The sequence below is a fragment of the Chroicocephalus ridibundus genome, chromosome 5 (assembly GCF_963924245.1).
Source record: "Chroicocephalus ridibundus chromosome 5, bChrRid1.1, whole genome shotgun sequence".
NCBI classification, from domain to species: domain Eukaryota; kingdom Metazoa; phylum Chordata; class Aves; order Charadriiformes; family Laridae; genus Chroicocephalus; species Chroicocephalus ridibundus.
The window spans coordinates 46287675-46305419 of NC_086288.1; the positions used below are offsets into that span (position 1 = coordinate 46287675).

Here is a 17745-nt window from a genome sequence, read left to right on the forward strand (position 1 = left end):
AGACTGCTGTTCAATGCAAAGAGAGTCGTTGTGCTTAGTGAAAGTACATTTAGTGAAGACTATGCGAGACACCTGATATTGTCTCCTGCCTCTTTGTGAGAATATTTGTTCATAATTTTTCTCCTCAGGTAAAGTAATTTCCATTTTACATGATGTTGCAGGCATCATAAATGCATATGTGAGACCTATAGCCATAATACTGTGTTCTGTTCACAATTTTATTTGGAAAACCAGCCTTTTTTTGAGATATTTCTCTAATTTAAAAAAAAAATTAAATGAAAATTTTATTCTCTGAACTGCTGAGGATACAAAGGTTGAAACTACTGTTTTGTCTGCTTTCTAACCGTGTTTTCTATTTTGCCTCACTGCTTAGCTGTTTAATGAGATATATTCGCACCTAATTTTGCAACAGAGCCGACATTCCCTAAACTCTAGGGAAAGCTGAAATTTATAGCTGTGGTGGTGGGTTGATTGTGAATTTACCCTTATGTTTTACAAACAAGAAAGCAAGAAAAATTACCAGACTAGTGAGACTATTTCATGGGTAAAAAGATGGTGGAGAAAAAAGTTTGATTTTTATGCTGGCAATATATAACTTCAGCAAGCAAAAGAAAGTTTCTATCTACCAGCGAAAATAATTTTACAGTATATTTATTTTACAGTATCAGTCATATTGATTGAGATCAATTTGTATTGGTATGAAGTGCATATTAAACCTTGTATTACATGATAATTCTTCTATATTAAAAATAAGTTTACCCATAATATTTTCATAATATTTTACACAGGCTTCATTATTTCAAATGTCAGAATCAGTGTTCTGTGCCTTAACACTTTAAATAACTGCAGTATAAGTCATCTCAATACTTTATCAATGTAAATATTATCACAAGTGTGTGTAAATAATTATTCTCCCGATTTCAAGCACTTCAAGTATTGTGTTTAAATATGTGTCATGTTAATTGTCATACTCTACACAACGGTGACTTGTGGTATTAAGTCGCCTGTGAGTTATTAGCAGCAAAGTTTTGGAAAGAGTTATCATTTGTTGCTTCTCAGAGATAATTTGATAATTTATGTAGAAATGAAGAGAGTTCACAAATCTGTTTCTTATCAGATTTTCTACTTTAAAGTACTGTTTAAAGTTGATTGATTACAGAAGTATGTGTTTAATGCTTCATTTTTTGTCCTTAAACTTAAATGTTCCTGCTTTAATTTTAAATCATTTAAATCCAGATGTTCCTGGATTTATTAGTAAAGTTTTTATTAGTAAAATTTGGCATATTTCTGGGTTCTTACAGCAACTAACAACACACCTTTTACTCCTCTTATGAAACTTGCACAAATTTATGCAAGTTACATAGAGAGGGTTGTAAAGAACTTACTGTGAATTGTGAAAGTATTCTGTTTATGTGAGGAAGTGGTGGTTTTTGTCTGGCAAGTCTGCATAGCTCTCAGCCCTTCTGATTATCAAGAGACTGCTGTGTACTCCCCGTGTTGAGTGTCGTCGGACTGATTCATCTGGTACCGTCCATGCTCTCCCCATAGCCATCATGATGTGTGCCACAGGCAGGACCTACCCTTCAAACTGGAGTGCCGTGGGGAAGTAGATAAAAAGATAGTAAAATTACAAAGTGTGAATAAATGAAGCGAGAAAGACCAGAAATTCTGTGCTAGATGAAAACTGAGGTGAAGATAGATAGCATCTACACTTTGGTGTGGGGCTGGCAACTGGAAAATGGTAAAAGTAAGTGTAGGATTTGGATATAAAAATACTTTTATATGTGGGTATAAAGTGACGGGATGAATAGATGCAGAGTGGCTATCTGCTCCAGCAAGGGCTGCAGGCAGGTAGGTGGGGGACACATTCTGCATGATAGAATGGAGAGGGGGCAGTGGCAGGTAGAAATAGTATTTATTGGGCACTGGGGATCTCTGATGAGTAGGAGAGTGCCTCCTTTCAGAATATGGACTGAGATTGTGATTTCTTAGTTTCCAGAAATGTAGCTGTGTCAGTGGGATGTGCTGAAAAAATTTAAGAAGTTCTAACTACTGCAGAAATTCAAATTCTAGGGGTTTCAAACAGGGCACCCTAAAATACTTAACATTTTAAACAATTATAAATATTTTGCTTTAGATTTTGATATGAAAAATGCGGCAATCATTCTTGTACAGTACTGCAAGGGTAGGTGTAGCAGTATAGTAAATACAAAAATATTTACTATGGATGCAGCATAGACCCATAAAAAGGACTATTTCTGTGTTTGGAGCAAGGCTAGGATTGTTACAAGAAATTATGAGTCAAGGGTAAAATAAATGAATAAAGCCAGTGACTTAGAAAAGAGGGAGAAGAGATATCTAAAGGAAAAAAGGATCAAAAAACCTGCTTTCCATTGATGCTAAAAGCAAGTATGTCATGGCTTTTGTATTGCTCCAGAAAGAAAACAGCAGAACTGATGAGTCGTCGTAGCTGACTTTCTCCTTGAGTTTTGTGTTTGTGTGTGTGTATATAATAAATTGGCAAGTTCTATGTCTATCAATGGAATAAAATGGTATTGCATTTGTTAGAATGTATATATAGTGCTTGCTCTTTAGTACATTAATCCAGATACACCCTATACTTGGTGTTATTTTAATACTCCAGCAATTTATTGTTTCTGTGTGTGTGTACAAACCATTTGTCTTTAAAGTTCCATGTCTTTAAAGTTGATCCATGTTACATCTTCAATTACTCTGCCTGTGTGTCACCTCTTTACTGTTCGATTTCAAAATCACATTAACTCTTGAATGAACATGAAAACAATTTGGTTTATAAAGGAAATGATCTGGTTAAGAACTGAAAGAGGTGGTTAAAATTATTTTTGGTACATGAGGTATTTATTTCTATATTTGACATAAGTCCTGAGGTACTGAAAATGTACCATTTTTTGGTATGAGAGGGATTTGAGCAGAAAAACTCCAGGCAGAGTAACTCAGTCTTTAATAAATTTTTGAACACTGCAAGTCTACCATTTGGGAGATTACTATGTTTTATGGGAAAGAAAGTGTTTGATGACAATGGTCATTGTCCTCCAGGCTTTAAAATTTAATAAATGGACTATCATAACATATTTTTCAAAGATACTAATAATCCTTTGAGAATATTTTGCAGGGCTTGTGAATGCGGTGTTCCTTAAATGGAGTGAAAGATCTAATAGGTGTGTAATGAAAAAAAAAAAAAACAAAACCAACCACCAAACCCAAATCATAGAAACTGAAAAGACAAAATACTTGGCTACAACAATAGAAAGGATGCTTTTTTGGTAATAAAATTAAGAGCAGTCAAAATGTGACATAAAGGTAGCGGACAGAAGATCATTAAGTGGCTACCTTTAATATGTTGTTGCTTTTTGGACAAAAAACTGTACTAGGTGTTCAGCCTGAGAATGGATTTCTTAAAATATTTATGGATTCTCAATTTACTTTTAAATGTGTTCTTCAGAGAAGGGATTTATGATGCTGGGGATTAAAGGAAAAAATGTGAGCTTCAGAATCAGAATTGAAATGTGTTTGTTTCACTATTGAAATCATACGAAACAACTGCAAAACTATTACTGCATGTCCCACAGAGCAATTTGAAGGTAGACTTGTTGAGCTCTAGTGTGTAGGGAAGCATAGTCAAATGGCTATTTCTGTATAGTAGCAGTTATATATTGAATTTAAATAGGGACACCCGTGTCAGTTTGCACTGGAGAAAGTGGCAAATTCAGATAACATTATATATGACTTTGAATGAAATACAAAAAGCTTTCCCTTGTGAAGCTGAAGTAGCTTTTAAACTGGAACATTTCACCTGTGAAGGAGCAGGGCTGCATCCCGATGCTTCAGAAGCCCCTACTCGATAGTGAGATCCTTTGGCACTTTCTGCACTCCTCAGGTCTCCCCTGAGTAGGGAAAAAAAATCACAGACTGGTCATCTTTAAGAAAATAATGAACAACAGCACAATGTTTATTTCACAGTATACCTAAAAACTTTACCTGTTTGCAAAAAAATGTTAGAGGATGTTGAACTGACCTTTCAAGAGTGGAAATAGAGTAAATTTTCAAGGTCCTGATGATGCTAAGGGCTGAACAAGCTTTTTCTTCCATGTCATTGCTGCCTTTTCCTGCCAACTACAACCCCTTTGGTGTGCTACCTTTGGGGATATTTTCCCCAGAATTTTCCAGGCAAAAAGGGAGTAGTTTAGCAACAAGAAACTGAAGTTGGATTTAGATTGAAGGTAAATTCAGACTAGATATAAGGAAGAATTTTTTTTACTCAGAAGGTGGTGAAACACTGGACCAGGTTGCCCAGAGAGGTGGTAGATGCCCCATCCCTGGAAACATTCAAGGTCAGGTTGAAAGGGGCTCCAAGCAACGTGATGTAGTTGAAGATGTCCCTGCTCATGGCAGGGGAAGTTGGGCTAGATGACCTTTAAAGGTCCCTTCCAACCCAAACTATTATACAATTCTATAACTCTAAATTGTTTTAATCACCTGTTCATTCTACTTTTAATCTTAGTGCCTTCATGATGCCTTCATGACATATTATGGTTAATGTTTTATCTGTGCTTGTGTATGTATGGAAATGTATATCTACTATTGTGGAAATTTCAGCTCCAGAGTACAAGGGGCAGCACTGGAAACAGCAGGATTTTGGTATCAAATGCATGGCAGAAATATGACCTCTGTAAAGGGAAGCTGCCTTCCTTACTAGCACTTTAGGAGCATGTTACCTTCATTAACCTTTAGCAGTGAGAATGGTGCCGCTGGTCTGTATTTTCTGTGTAAGAGCACCATCTAGTGGGTTTCTTGATTATTTTTTTTTTCTTCCCCTGAAATGCTCCTGTGTAGTACATTAGTATTGTAAAAAGATTTAGCAATCAAAAATACTATTTGTAAATTTAACCATACCACATGGCCACTGAATTGTGTCGATGGTAGAGAAAGAAGTATTCCAACAAGCCAGGTGTTTTGTGTGCTTTCCTGTCAAGCACATTTAACCTGCTTGTAGTAGGACAAGAACCAGTTTATTTGTAAAAGAGTTTTTGTAGTGAACGCTCATCCAAACAAATTTGTTAGAGATAGTAGAAACACACTTTAAAAAAACCTAATCGACATTTTTGTAGGGAAATATGTTTTCTGTAGCAATACAATTATTCCATTATTCAATTTATTACAGGTTGCTTATTTCATCATTATTAATAAGTATGAATATCTGAACTGTTAAGTCAAAAATATATTAATTTTTTTTTAGGTTACATATAATAGCTCAAAAAGAATACTAAGTGAAATTTTCCAATTAGCCTACACTTGGTACTATTTTGAGTATGTTTATTTAGCACATCTGAGACGCTTCTATAACTCAAGTATGTGAAAAGTGAGCACCACCAATATTTCAAGGAAACAATATCTCCATTTGCATTTAGAGAACAGAGTCACCAAAGACTACTGGGGGCTGTGGAGGTAAGGGCTGTTGCTACTTGGATGTGCACTTCTACCTGGGTGTGATATTCATCAAACTACTATGAATTTAGTCATCCTGCTGTCCCAGAAGGAAAGATACTCACTCTTTTCTCTGAATTAGTTCTCTGTTCTTTTAACACATCAGACCTGCTCATTGAGAACCTGCAGCGTTTGAATGGAGTGAGCAGGAGTGCATTTTGGGGAGGTGGAAAAGGCAGAGGAAGGGGGACCCTCCTCGTCCCTGAGGCATTGCACTGTCACACTGTTCATATTACTTCAAATTACACCTGTATGGTATGTCTGTGCGATGAAGCATAGTGACAAGTAGAAACATTTGATTTATAGCTAAGCAGGAACCAAACAGCCTTGTTAGCACTTTTGGGGACACTGACATAAGTACATAAGCCATGCCTGCGAGCACGCTGCATTTGTTTTCATGGTAGTGCAGGCACTTCTGACAAAGAAATACATGGAATACTCTTATTTATAGAGTCTTGTCTCCCAGTTTGTTCTGAAAAGCTGGGTCTCTCGGTATATTATGTGCTCCTTTTTACACAAAACCAGTTTTTCATACTGCCTTATGGTTGTGACATTGTTTATCTAAGACATCTATCAATTTGAGGTTTTAATGGCATTTTTCAATGAGTTTTTGATTCCCTCTTCTGACGTATTTTTCACTTTGCAGTGGCATTTGCCTTAAAAATTGTATTTTCATTGTGCTAAATCACTAAGAAGCATGCTAGGAAATGGTTTCTGCCCTGAAGGTTTTACATGCTAAATACATGAATTAATAAAGTGTAAAAAGAGAAATAGAGGAAAGAAGGTATCATTTGTCCAGAATCACACAATAGATTAATGCAAGAGTCAATAAAGAAACTAGAGCCCTAAATTCCACTTAAGTGTCTCTTCTGCTGTACTGTGCTGCTTACCGTGATACATAATACATCAGTTGAGTTTTCTGGAATTGCCTTAGATGTAAACTTTTGTAAAACTCTTGTTATACAGAAGTATCTTACTTGAAAGATATTTCTGTTCTATCGAGGATAATTTGTCTACCTGCAGAGTTCCAGGTAAATAGTAGTATGATTGCAGCTGCTGCTTTATCAGTTGTCTTGTACTTTTCAAACTTTACTTTTTTTCCCTTATAGAATCTTATATTAGATTCAGAACTGCATTATTATACCCTCAAAGGTGCCTTTCCTTTCTTTGAGAATATGAGTCTGAAAAATCAATTCAGCTTTCCTTTCTTCCACAGCATGAATTGGTTTTTGGTTTTGTCTTTTTTTTTTTAGTTTTGGTTTGGGTTTGTGTGTGTTTTTCTCAGTGCTTTTAAAATGTACCTTTTCTTAAATAAGAAGATTGTTTCCCAGTAGAACAGAAGAAACTGGTATTGGACTTCTTTTATATGATTTGATAGTTTCTTTTAAAATTCATTTTTACTCAATTACAGGAGGAAATAACTTTTGTATAATTGGCGGTTTTGTGTGTTTTAAAGAACAGAGCACAGTAAATTGTTTAAAGGGCACAACAAAGACCATCATTACTTTTGTCATCCTTTTATACGACAGAAAACTAAAGAAGCACAAGGGAGAAAATTAAAAGGGCCAAAGCCCAACTAGAACTTAACCTGGCTTCAGACATTCAGGACAATAAAAAAAGTTCCTATAAATACATTAGTAATAAAAGGAGGACTAAGGAGAATCTCCATCCTTTACTAGATGGGGGTGGTAACATGGCGGCAAAGGATGAAGAAAAGGCTGAGGTACTTAATGCCTCCTTTGCCTCAGCATTTACTAGTAGAACCAGTTGTTCCCTGAGTACCCAGACCCCTGAGCTAGTATATAGGGGCAGGGAGCAGAATGAAGCCCCCTTAATCTGAAGGGAGATGGTGAGGGACCTGCTCCAACACCTGGACATACACAAGTCTATGGGGCTGGATGGGATCCACCCAAGGTTTCTGAGGGAGCTGGCAGAAGCGCTCACCGAGCCACTTTCCATCATTTACCAGCAGTCCTGGCAAACCGGGTAGGTTTCAGTAGACTGGCAGCTAGCAAATGTCATATCTATCCGCAAGAAGGACCTGAAGGAGGATACAGGGAACTACAGGCCTGTCAGTTTGATCTTGGTGCCTGGGAAGGTTATGGAACAGATCATCCTGAGTGCCATTATGCAGCATATGAAGGAAAACCAGGTGATCGTGCCCAGTCAGCATGGGTTAATGAAAGGCAGGTCCTGCTTGACAAACATAATCTCCTTGTATGACAAGGTGACCTGCTTGGTGGATGAGGGAAAGGCTGTGGATGTTGTTTACTTGGACTTTAGTAATGCCTTTGATACAGTTTCCCACAGCATCCTCCTGAAGAAACCGACTGCTCATGGCTTGGATGGGAGTACTTTTTTCCAGGTAAAAAACTGGCTGGAAGGCCAGGCCCAGAGAGTGGTGGTGAATGAAGTTAAATCCAGTTCGTGGCTGGTCACAAGTGGTGTTCCTCAGGGCTCAGTATTGGAGTGAGTTCTCCGTAATATCTTTATTGATGACCTGGACAAGGGGAACGAGTGCACCCTCAGTAAGTTTGCAGACGACACCAAATTAGGTGGGAGCGCCAACCTGCTGGAGGGTAGGAAGGCTTTGCAGAGGGATCTGGACAGGCTGGATCGATGGGCTGAGGCCAATGGTATGAGGCTCAACAAGGCCAAGTGCTGAGTCCTGCACTTGGGTCACAACAACCCCATGCAGCGCCACAGGCCTGGGGAAGAGTGGCTGGAAAGGTGCCTGGCAGAAAAGGACCTGGGGGTGTTGGTCGACTGCCAGCTGAATATGAGCCAGCACATTCAGGTGGCCAAGAAGGCCAACAGCATCCTGGCCTGTATCAGGAACAGTGTGGTAAGTAGGACTAGGGAGGTGATTGCCCCCCTGTACTCGGTACTATTGAGGCCCCACCTCGAATACTGTATCCAGTTTTGGGCCCCTCACCACAAAAAAGACATTGAGGAGCTGGAGGGGGTCCAGAGAAGGGCGGCAAAGCTGGTGGGGGGTCTAGAGCACAAGTCTTATGAGGAGTGGCTGAGGGAGCTTGGGGTTGTTTAACCTGGAGAAGAGGAGGCTGAGGGGAGGCCTTATTGCTCTCTACAACTCCCTGAAAGGAGGTTGTAGAGAGGTGGGGGTTGGTCTCTCCTCCCAAGTAACAAGTGATAGGACAACAGGAAATGGCCTCGAGCTGTGCCAGGGAAGGTTTAGATTGGACAATTCTATGATTCTAAAGAAATATTGGATTCCTTTTTGTTCTCTCAGTCAGTGTTTGAATGGGAGGTAATTGAGTGGGGAATTCTAGGAAGAATGTATGAAGGTAAGAATCTGATTTCCCCTTTGATACATGTACAGCTATACAAACAGGACAACTCTGCAGACCAGTTTGTTCATGTGTTGAGTTGTTTTTTTCTCAAAAAAACATGATTTTTCACAATTTTCATTGTGAGATATAGCTGAGCTATAATTTAAGAATCTCTTTGTTACCAGCTCTAAGGTGGTTATAGTAGCAGTAGTGTTCCATTAATGCCATTTAGTGTTTTGAAACGATAATGCTTTCAGTGTGCTTTCTTTCAAGCTTGCCAAAATGCTGAGCAGTATCAAACTTTATGAATCTATCCATTGATTTAGGAATGAATTTGGATGTGTTTTATGTTGTTTTTTTAAGAACTGGAACTTCCTTCATTTTTTTTTTGTTTATATTTTTAATTTTTAGTTTATATTTCTAATTAAAACCATTTTTTTATATTGTTAAAAAGTATATTCTAATCCAGATAAATTTTACCAATTTCAACAATTATGTGCTCTCTGATAATACCATGTAGGGTATGTGGTTATTTTCAAGACTTTTAGTTGAAGTGTGAATAATTTGGCTGTTATTTTAAATTTCAGAAGTGGTGCCCTGTAGTTTATTAGTGTTCATGATAGTTTATTCTTGTTTGACCAAGACAGCATATAGTAATAATTAGTATGAAGAGGTCTATTTTCTAAAAGTTTTTATTCTTTATGAAAACATTACAACTACTCTATAAACTCACCTTTACATAATTTTAAAATAATTGAGAAAATAAGAGAAAATATTTTAGTGTAATATACCTAAAGAAGATGTTACCACAAGTTTAACAGTTTTCAAATAAGACTACAATTATATTTCAATTAATTTTCTTGGACTTTGTTTCAGCAACTGAATCCAAAAATTATGTTCATTTACACTAATCTGTCTATGTTGTAAAGAGGCTTGAAACATAAGTCCTGAATTATCGTGTCAGTCCATGATTTACAGCTCTAATGTTAGTTAACTAATTAGAAATGTAAAATGTTCCAATTCATTTACATTCATCATTCATTAACTGGCTATCAAGAAGTGACTTGAGATTTTTGAAGGAATTTATTTAGCCACATTTCCTGGCAACTATTTTTTTATTTCCAACCAAGAAGACATTATTTCCTTGTTAACATAATGTTAATATATGTGTAAGAACTTTGTACGTGTCGATAACACAGTCTGAAGCTGTATTTAGATACCGAGCTTTCTTTGAAAAGGAGTAAAACCTTTCAGAAGCAAAAAATAGTGTCTCTCTGGGAACTGAATGTCAAGAATATGTCATGTAGCAAGTTCTCATCCCTGTTCTCTTTTTCCCAAAGCTCAAAAACCTGTTGTCCTTTTAAGATATTTGAGGAAAAGTTTAGAATTTAAAATAAAAATTTATAATAATATGTATTTATAACCATCTGTCCATAGGTAACTACATCTTTATTTATTATATTTTAAACAAAGCTTAGTTGTTCTATTTCTTTCCTTAGAACCTCTAAGGTTTTCTTTCCCAGAGTGTTTCTTGTTATAAAAGTGTATTGCGAGGCCCAAAAGTTAGTTTTGGTCAGTATGGTGTGCTTTGTGTGACATTAGGGTTAAGAAAGTAGCCAGGCAAAAAAAGCATTTGATGTTCCTGGTGGACAGGAAATTCAACTTGAGTCAGCAGTGCACCCTTTCAGCCATGCAGATCAGCAACCTACGAGGCTGCATTAGTAAAAGTGTAGGCATTAGGTCAAGGAGAGTGATTTTTACCCCTATATTTAGCATGTGTGAAACCGCATCAGACCTTCCAGGTCCGTTTTGGGGCTTCCTGGTGCAAGGAAGACTGACAGACTTAAACAGATCCAGCAGAGACCGCAAGATGATGAGGAGGCTGCAGGATGTGACAAATTGGGAGGGGTTGACAAAAGTGGGAATTTTTTTGGACGGCAGAGCAAGAGGCTTTGAGGAGGAATCTTGTTGGTGTCTTCAACTGCCTAGTAGGATAGTGTAGAGAAAATGGAACTAGAGTCTACTCTGAGGTTTGTGGTATTGGGATCAGAGGTAACTGGCACAAGCTGACTGAAGGAAAATTCTGTTTGGATATCGGAGAGAGAAAAACAAAACAAAACAACTACATCATGAATGTGATCAAACACTGAAAGAGGGGGCAGAGAGATTTGGAAAATCTCCCAAGAATGGAGATTTCATCTTGACTGGATGAAGCCTTGAGCAACCTGGCGTGATGTCAAAGTTGACTCTGCTTTAAGGTGTTTAAAGCAGATAACCTCGAGAATTTAATTCCAACCTAAATTATTCTGTGATTCTGAATTTTCATTAACAGAATATCCCAAACAAATATTTAACTGACTTCTCAAGCCTATAAATTCATTATAAAGTTTTGTGTGATATGGATGAAAAATTACTGAGGGCAACTCAGTGGCTTTTATTCTTCATGGGCTAAGGTCTGATGGTCATAAAGATCTCTTCTTATTTAGGAAAAAAAACCCACAAATATATTCATTTTATATGTTTTACAGTGAGGAAAGCTGGCTTATATTAATTATACAGCCTCATAGATACACGTTTTATTTTTAAAAAGTAAATGGTGTTTGCATGTAACCTGTACAGAACTTTCTAAATTTATTCCTGGAGTATGAGATAACTGCTTGTGAAAATAGTGAGTTGGGTTTCAGGCGTCAGAGATAGTGGAGATATTTGATCTGCAGATTGTTCATCCTCAAGGCTCAAAAAGGATGGAAATATTCCAGGAATATGTTCTTGGTAGGTCATTGGGTCTCATAGAAAACTGAGTGCAGGGTCTGCAAAAACCTCTAAGAATGAAAATGTGATTCATGACTCGCTGAGAGGTGTAAGATCTACTCTTTAAAATTTGCTGTGTAGGTAGAGAACCTTACACCTGTGGCTATAAGGAAAGGAGGAAAAGCAAAGCATTTCTGGAAGGACTGGTTATGTTGCTCTAATTGAAACATGAAAATTGCAATAGTGCTGTGTGGATGTTGCTTTGATAAAATCTATGGATTGAGAAAGAGGTTTGCCACAAGTAGAATGTATGTTGTTTCTTGGAAACCCTCTAGTCTTTAGTAAAGAGTGCCTCCTTTCATTGTTAATGACCATTTTTATAAAAAAAAAAACACGTGACCATTAACATGATAATTTTCTGATAATTTAAAAAAACACAACCATATTTGGATAAGAGAACACTGAAAATAAGTAGAAACATGCAGCTAATTTATTTTTTTTAATAACTTTTTCTTACTAAGGGCATAAATTGCTAAGATAGTTCATTTGATGCAATTTCAGTCTAGCTACTGCTGAATTAAATATACTGTTGGCAGATGAATTTAAATGGTTGATTTCTAAAAATCCCAATTCTTAGGAAGAATAGTGTCGTGGTGAACTCTCTCCTTTAAGTATTACCATTTGACTGAAAAGCACAGCTACATAAATATGCATAAGCCCAACTCTTAGAGAACTGATTTCTAATTTGGAGGCTTGTAAAAATGCTCTTCTTACTGCTATGAAGCATAGACCCTAGAAGATACATATGAGACATTATTTCTTATTCTGGGTAATGCTGCATTTATTTCTGCGAAGTCAGCAGTTCCTGGAGCTGGAACAATATGGTGTCTGGTTAAAATTCTATTTGTCCTTTTTTATTAAATAATGAATCTTAACAAATTTCCTGGCATCCTTATGTTTATTACTGTTTAACTTCTATGCATTCAGTTAAGTTTCATATTTCTCAGGGCTTGATCCTCTTTGTATAGTAATGAGTTATGTTTTTTGTGTGTGGAGCTAATTGCAAGTTTTATTGAGAAATAAGCAGATCTTTTGTAAAAGCCCTGCCCCACTGAATTAGTGAAAGCATATTCACTTGGAATCAGAATTTAGCCTAGAATAAGTTGTTTTGAGCATGTTATGATTCGTAATAGACAGATACACTTCTCAGCGTTAAAGGCAGATGTTGGTTATGTATCATGTCCCCAAATCCTGATTTACATTTTAATACACTGTGTTGTATTTTTTCAAATTAACTGTATCATTTGTCTTGCACTTGTTGATTGCTCTTGGATATTAAAGGAAATAGGATAATCATAAAGCTATCAAAATATAATGAAATTCAAAACAGTTCATTAACAAAAATCCTATGTGCTTTAAACTAGGTGTCATTATTAGAAAACAATACTTCTAAGTTTTTAATTCCTATTTCACAATTTATTTTCTTTTAAACCTCAAATAAGAAGTGCACAACTTACAGAGCATTTTTAGAAAATATGAAATTATGAAACTTCTTTGCATGACTGCAGCAAAAGGTTACTGAATTACACGGTGTTGTTAATGTGCCTGTAAGTGGAAGCAGGCAATTATTGCTTTTGTATTTGTTACGTTGAACTACAAAAGGAGAAAAGCAGGTCAGAATATGGTCTAGTGGTGACTCAGAACTCATAATATTACATAATGTTGTGCACTGATAGGGGTAAAACCTATGTGTTTTAGCCCTATATGCTGAAGTTGGTACAAAGACAAAGTTTTGGATTTTAGAAGAACAAACTTCAGCTCACTCAGAGGTCAGTTGGGAGGGATTCCATGGAAAGATTCCATGGAGGATAAAAGAGCTAGTGAGTGCCGGGAGTTTTTCAGGAATGCTGTCCTGGAAGCATAAAAACAGCTCATCCCCTTTAAAGGCAAGGGAAATAAGTGGAGCAAGAGACACCTTGGCTTAACTGTGAGCTTTTCTGTGATTGTGAAAAGCCAGCAGAGATTCTCCAAGGGCAAATCTTGCTTGACAGCCCTGATCGCCTTCTATGGCAAAGTAACCTGCTTGGTTGGTGTGGTTGACCCCTTGGTTGATCCCAGCACAGGCTGGGATCTGCCCGGCTGGGAAACAGCTCTGTAGAAAGGGATCTGTGGGTCCTGGTGTACCACAAGCTCACTTCACTGAGTTCTCTGAGTGAGCAGTGTGCTGCTGTGGCAAAGAAAGCCAACATTGCATTAACAAGGGTATCACCAGCAGAGATAAAGGAGTCATCATCCCACTCTACTCAGCGCTTGTCAGGCCACTCCTGGAATACTGTGTTCAGTTTTGGTCCCTGCTATACACAAGAGATGTGGGCAGGCTGGAGAGGGTCCGGAGAAGGGCCACTAAGATGATCAAAGGACTGGGAAGCCTGCCCTATGAGGAAAGGCTGAGAGAACTGGGTTTTTTCAGCCTTGAGACAAGAAAGCTTAGGGGAGACCTTATCACCATGTTCCAGTATTTAAAGGGTGGCTACAAAGAAGATGGAGACTCCCTTTTTACAAGGAGTCACATGGAAAAATCGAGAGGTAATGGCTATGAGTTACTCCTGGTGAGATTTCTATTGGACACAAGAGGAAAAATTTTCACAATGAGAGCATCAGCGATTGGAATAATCTCCGCAGGGAAGTGGTGGATTCCCCACAATTGGACACTTTTAAGATTCAACTGAACAAGTGCTGGGCCATCTTGTCTAGAAAGGTTGGACCAGATGCTCCTTGAGGTCCCTTCCAACATGTCATTCTATGATTCTATTTGATATTTCCTACTAACTTTGATATATAAAATACACAACTGTTTAGCAGTGATCATAACTTAAGAATTAAAATGTCTTTAATGGAGAACAGTCTTTGAAAATAAATATATTTTTTTTCCGGTGGAATAAAGATATTTTGCTAACCAGCAAGCTATTTGACAAATTAAAGACTTTTTAGACTCTCTTTCTGTAGTGCTCTCTTTTTAGTTAAGTAATCCAGCACTTTTTCCTGATATGAAATCAAACAAAAACAAGCTTGCAAAAGCCTTTAGAAAAAGGCTTTTAAAATATGCACTACAGAATGGGAATCAGAGATATTTAACACTTTTGTCTAAGTGCAATTATATAATAATGGCTTTCTTACAATAAAAATAATCAAATTTCAAAATGAAGGAAGCAGTTAACACAGAATGTTCCACATTCTCTTCAGTCATAGATAACTTGCACCATATTTATGAATTTCCTGAATATCCAAGAAGTTGTCAGAAGATTCAGGAAAGAATAATATTAGTTTACTTCAAGATTAAATATATACATATAACATACAGAGTTAAAGATACACATAGTGTTTTATACTATGCGTTTCCCAAATACATATTTGAACCAGTTATGTTGCTCTCAACAGTAGTCTGTTGTAATGATAGGCTGTGAATTATTTGTGTGTGTGTATATATATATATTTTTATATATATATAGGGATTTTAGAACTACCAGATATTTCTGTAATATTGATTTTTCAGGAATTTGATGGATAATTTGTTTATATGAAAGCCTAAAAACCTTGTGAAGCCACTGAAATGAGGCACTTAAAAATTGCTGAAGATCCATGTATGCTCCTAATTTTTCCACTTGTGTTTTGTTTTTCAGAACAAAATTATTTTAGACCCAATGACTTTCAGTGAGGCCCGCTTCAGACCATCTCTTGAAGAAAGGCTGGAGAGTATCATCAGTGGAGCAGCACTGATGGCAGACTCTTCATGCACGCGAGATGACCGCCGGGAACGAATTGTAGCCGAGTGTAATGCCGTGCGGCAGGCCCTGCAGGATCTGCTCAGCGAGTATATGAATAATGTAAGTTATACGCTCTTACTACTGGCTTCTTTTTCAGTAGATGATTAAACCTTCTGAGGCTAATGCTATGACTTTAATAATTAACAAAATAATAATGCGTCTTTATACCGGGAGTAAAGGTAATGCTATTTGAATTATTTAACTTTTTAATATATTGCAAATGTTTGACAGAGGTTTGGTACAATTAGTAGTTCACAGGAATATTTTTTTACCTGTGAAGGAACTTCATGCTCCCCATAATTTTAGCGTTAATGTTTCTTTTTATGTAATAAATAGCCAACAAGTATTCCTTTTGAGATAACATGCTTTTTTAACGAAAACTAAGGGCAAGCAGCTTAAGTGGGGAATGGCTGTAAAATTATTGTCCTAATGAAAGTGAATACACTTCATTTCCACTATGTAATGGTGGTCACAGTGCTTGTTTAATAGGATGTTACCTATAGATACCCTTGTGGGGTTGTCTGTTTGTTGTGTAGGTTAAACCATTGAAAGTCTTCACCCACTGTTGGAGCTGTTAAATATTCAGTTGCCATGAAAGTAGTGAGTTTAGCACTAGTGCTGTTCACATAAAGCATACCTGCAGTATCTTAGATACTGATCTGTGTAGGGTTTCAGGAGGTGTTAAGTTGTTCGACGTGGTATTAATCTGTGGTGCATAACCTTTGTTCTGCGTAAGTTATTCCAGAAAACTCTTTCCTCCTAACATTGCGTATTAAAACTCAGAAGTACTACCACTGTGTCCTTAAGAGGATGTGTAGAAAAGTCCTAAACAATGTAAACAACCTCTTTTAAAATGGCATTTTATTGATGAGAACTTTGTTCGTTTGAATTTATTTATATTTGATACTTTTTATTTGAATAGGAATATTTTATTTATTTATTTGAATTTATTGTTGAGAAAAGATTTTTATTTTTCTTTTCTCTTCTAAAAATATGGTGGCTGCCATTTGAAACAAGCAGTCATTCTGAGTGATGTGACTGCCATTCTGTGATGCTCTGGACATTGTGGACACTGAGTTTTAAGACTACCAAAAATTTTTACACTGAGTTTACAAACCTGCTTTATATGACCTGAAATGTTTGCAAACGTGTATGAGACTGAGCGTCCTATCCTTTGCTGTTTCTTATCATTGCTACCAGACTATCAGGTGGCACGTTTTGATCCCATTTTTCTATAATCATCAAAATAACGTTGAAAAGATTGTTTGAGTTATTTTCATTGGTACTGTTATAGTTAGTTGGTAGACTGATACAATGCAGTATCAATAGTGCAAAATTCAGCCCTTTAGTCATTTTATTGTACAGCTCAATATTAACTGTGACTTTTTTAAGGTATTTCATATAATAGAGTTACCCTAAGGAGTAGCAGTTTGTGTTGGTGCAGAATTTAAAAGCATATGTAATTTGCTTTTTGTTTTTTATGAAGTGGTAGTGGAAAAGTTTTTCTGAATGAAAGCAAAGTCTATGCTGTTGTGTTATGGGTTAGAAATTATAGACACAGCATTAAATAATGAGTGATGAGACTGTGGTGGAAGAGGACTTGCTGGATTCCTTCCTAGAAATTCTTGCTTTGTAGAATTATTAGTTACATGTAATCTTTAAAGGTCTTTCAAAAAACTTTGAGAACTGATGGATTGGGGGGCTTCCTATTTTATTGGGATGTGTCTTTTTAAGTAAACGTGGTTTTGGTAACAATGCAATTTGCCCTTCACCAGAAACATTCTTACTGCATTTCTGACCACGTTTACAGAGGGAGGAGAGATTTGAATGACTGGAGGCATTTATGACTGCACTAAAGGTGGCTAATATAGTTTCATGGTTTTTACTTAAAAACGTAATGGTATATGAGCATCTGTTTTTATTGTTACCATGATATGTTTTTGAATTTGTCTTCCTCCTTTTTTGTTTTGAGATTTTTTCCTGTACTAATTAGTCTAAGCAGCACAATTCCTGTAGTATTTTTTTTGTTTTCCCTGCTCTGTATTGAGTATAATCAATTTAAGCTATTTTTTACAGCTATTGGGTAATTTAGAGCTACTATTGAAAGAACTGAATGTATACTTAAGTTATTGAAAAGTGAACTACTTCTAATTTTAACATACTTGTGATGGTAGAATTTGAGAATGATATTGCATTAAACTTTGTTTTCCAAGCTGATCTTAGCAGATATAGCAGATGGGATTCAGTTTACAGATTGATACACATAAATTTAGGTTTCTATACACAGGTACGAACAGATAAACTAGAGGCATCAATTCAGTTATTTAAAGATAGATGCCTAGTGGCATTTTTAA

General features: G+C 36.6%; 1 protein-coding gene across 2 annotated transcripts in view; it reads left to right on the forward strand.

The window, feature by feature from the left end:
- The window catches only part of CTNNA2 (catenin alpha 2), a 519842-nt gene that overhangs the window by 135418 nt on the left and 366679 nt on the right, over nucleotides 1-17745 (forward strand). For both annotated transcript variants that reach the window (XM_063335103.1, XM_063335102.1), the window contains one exon: nucleotides 15248-15451. In XM_063335103.1, the coding sequence (XP_063191173.1) occupies nucleotides 15248-15451 (204 nt within the window). The remainder of the gene's footprint in view (nucleotides 1-15247; nucleotides 15452-17745) is intronic.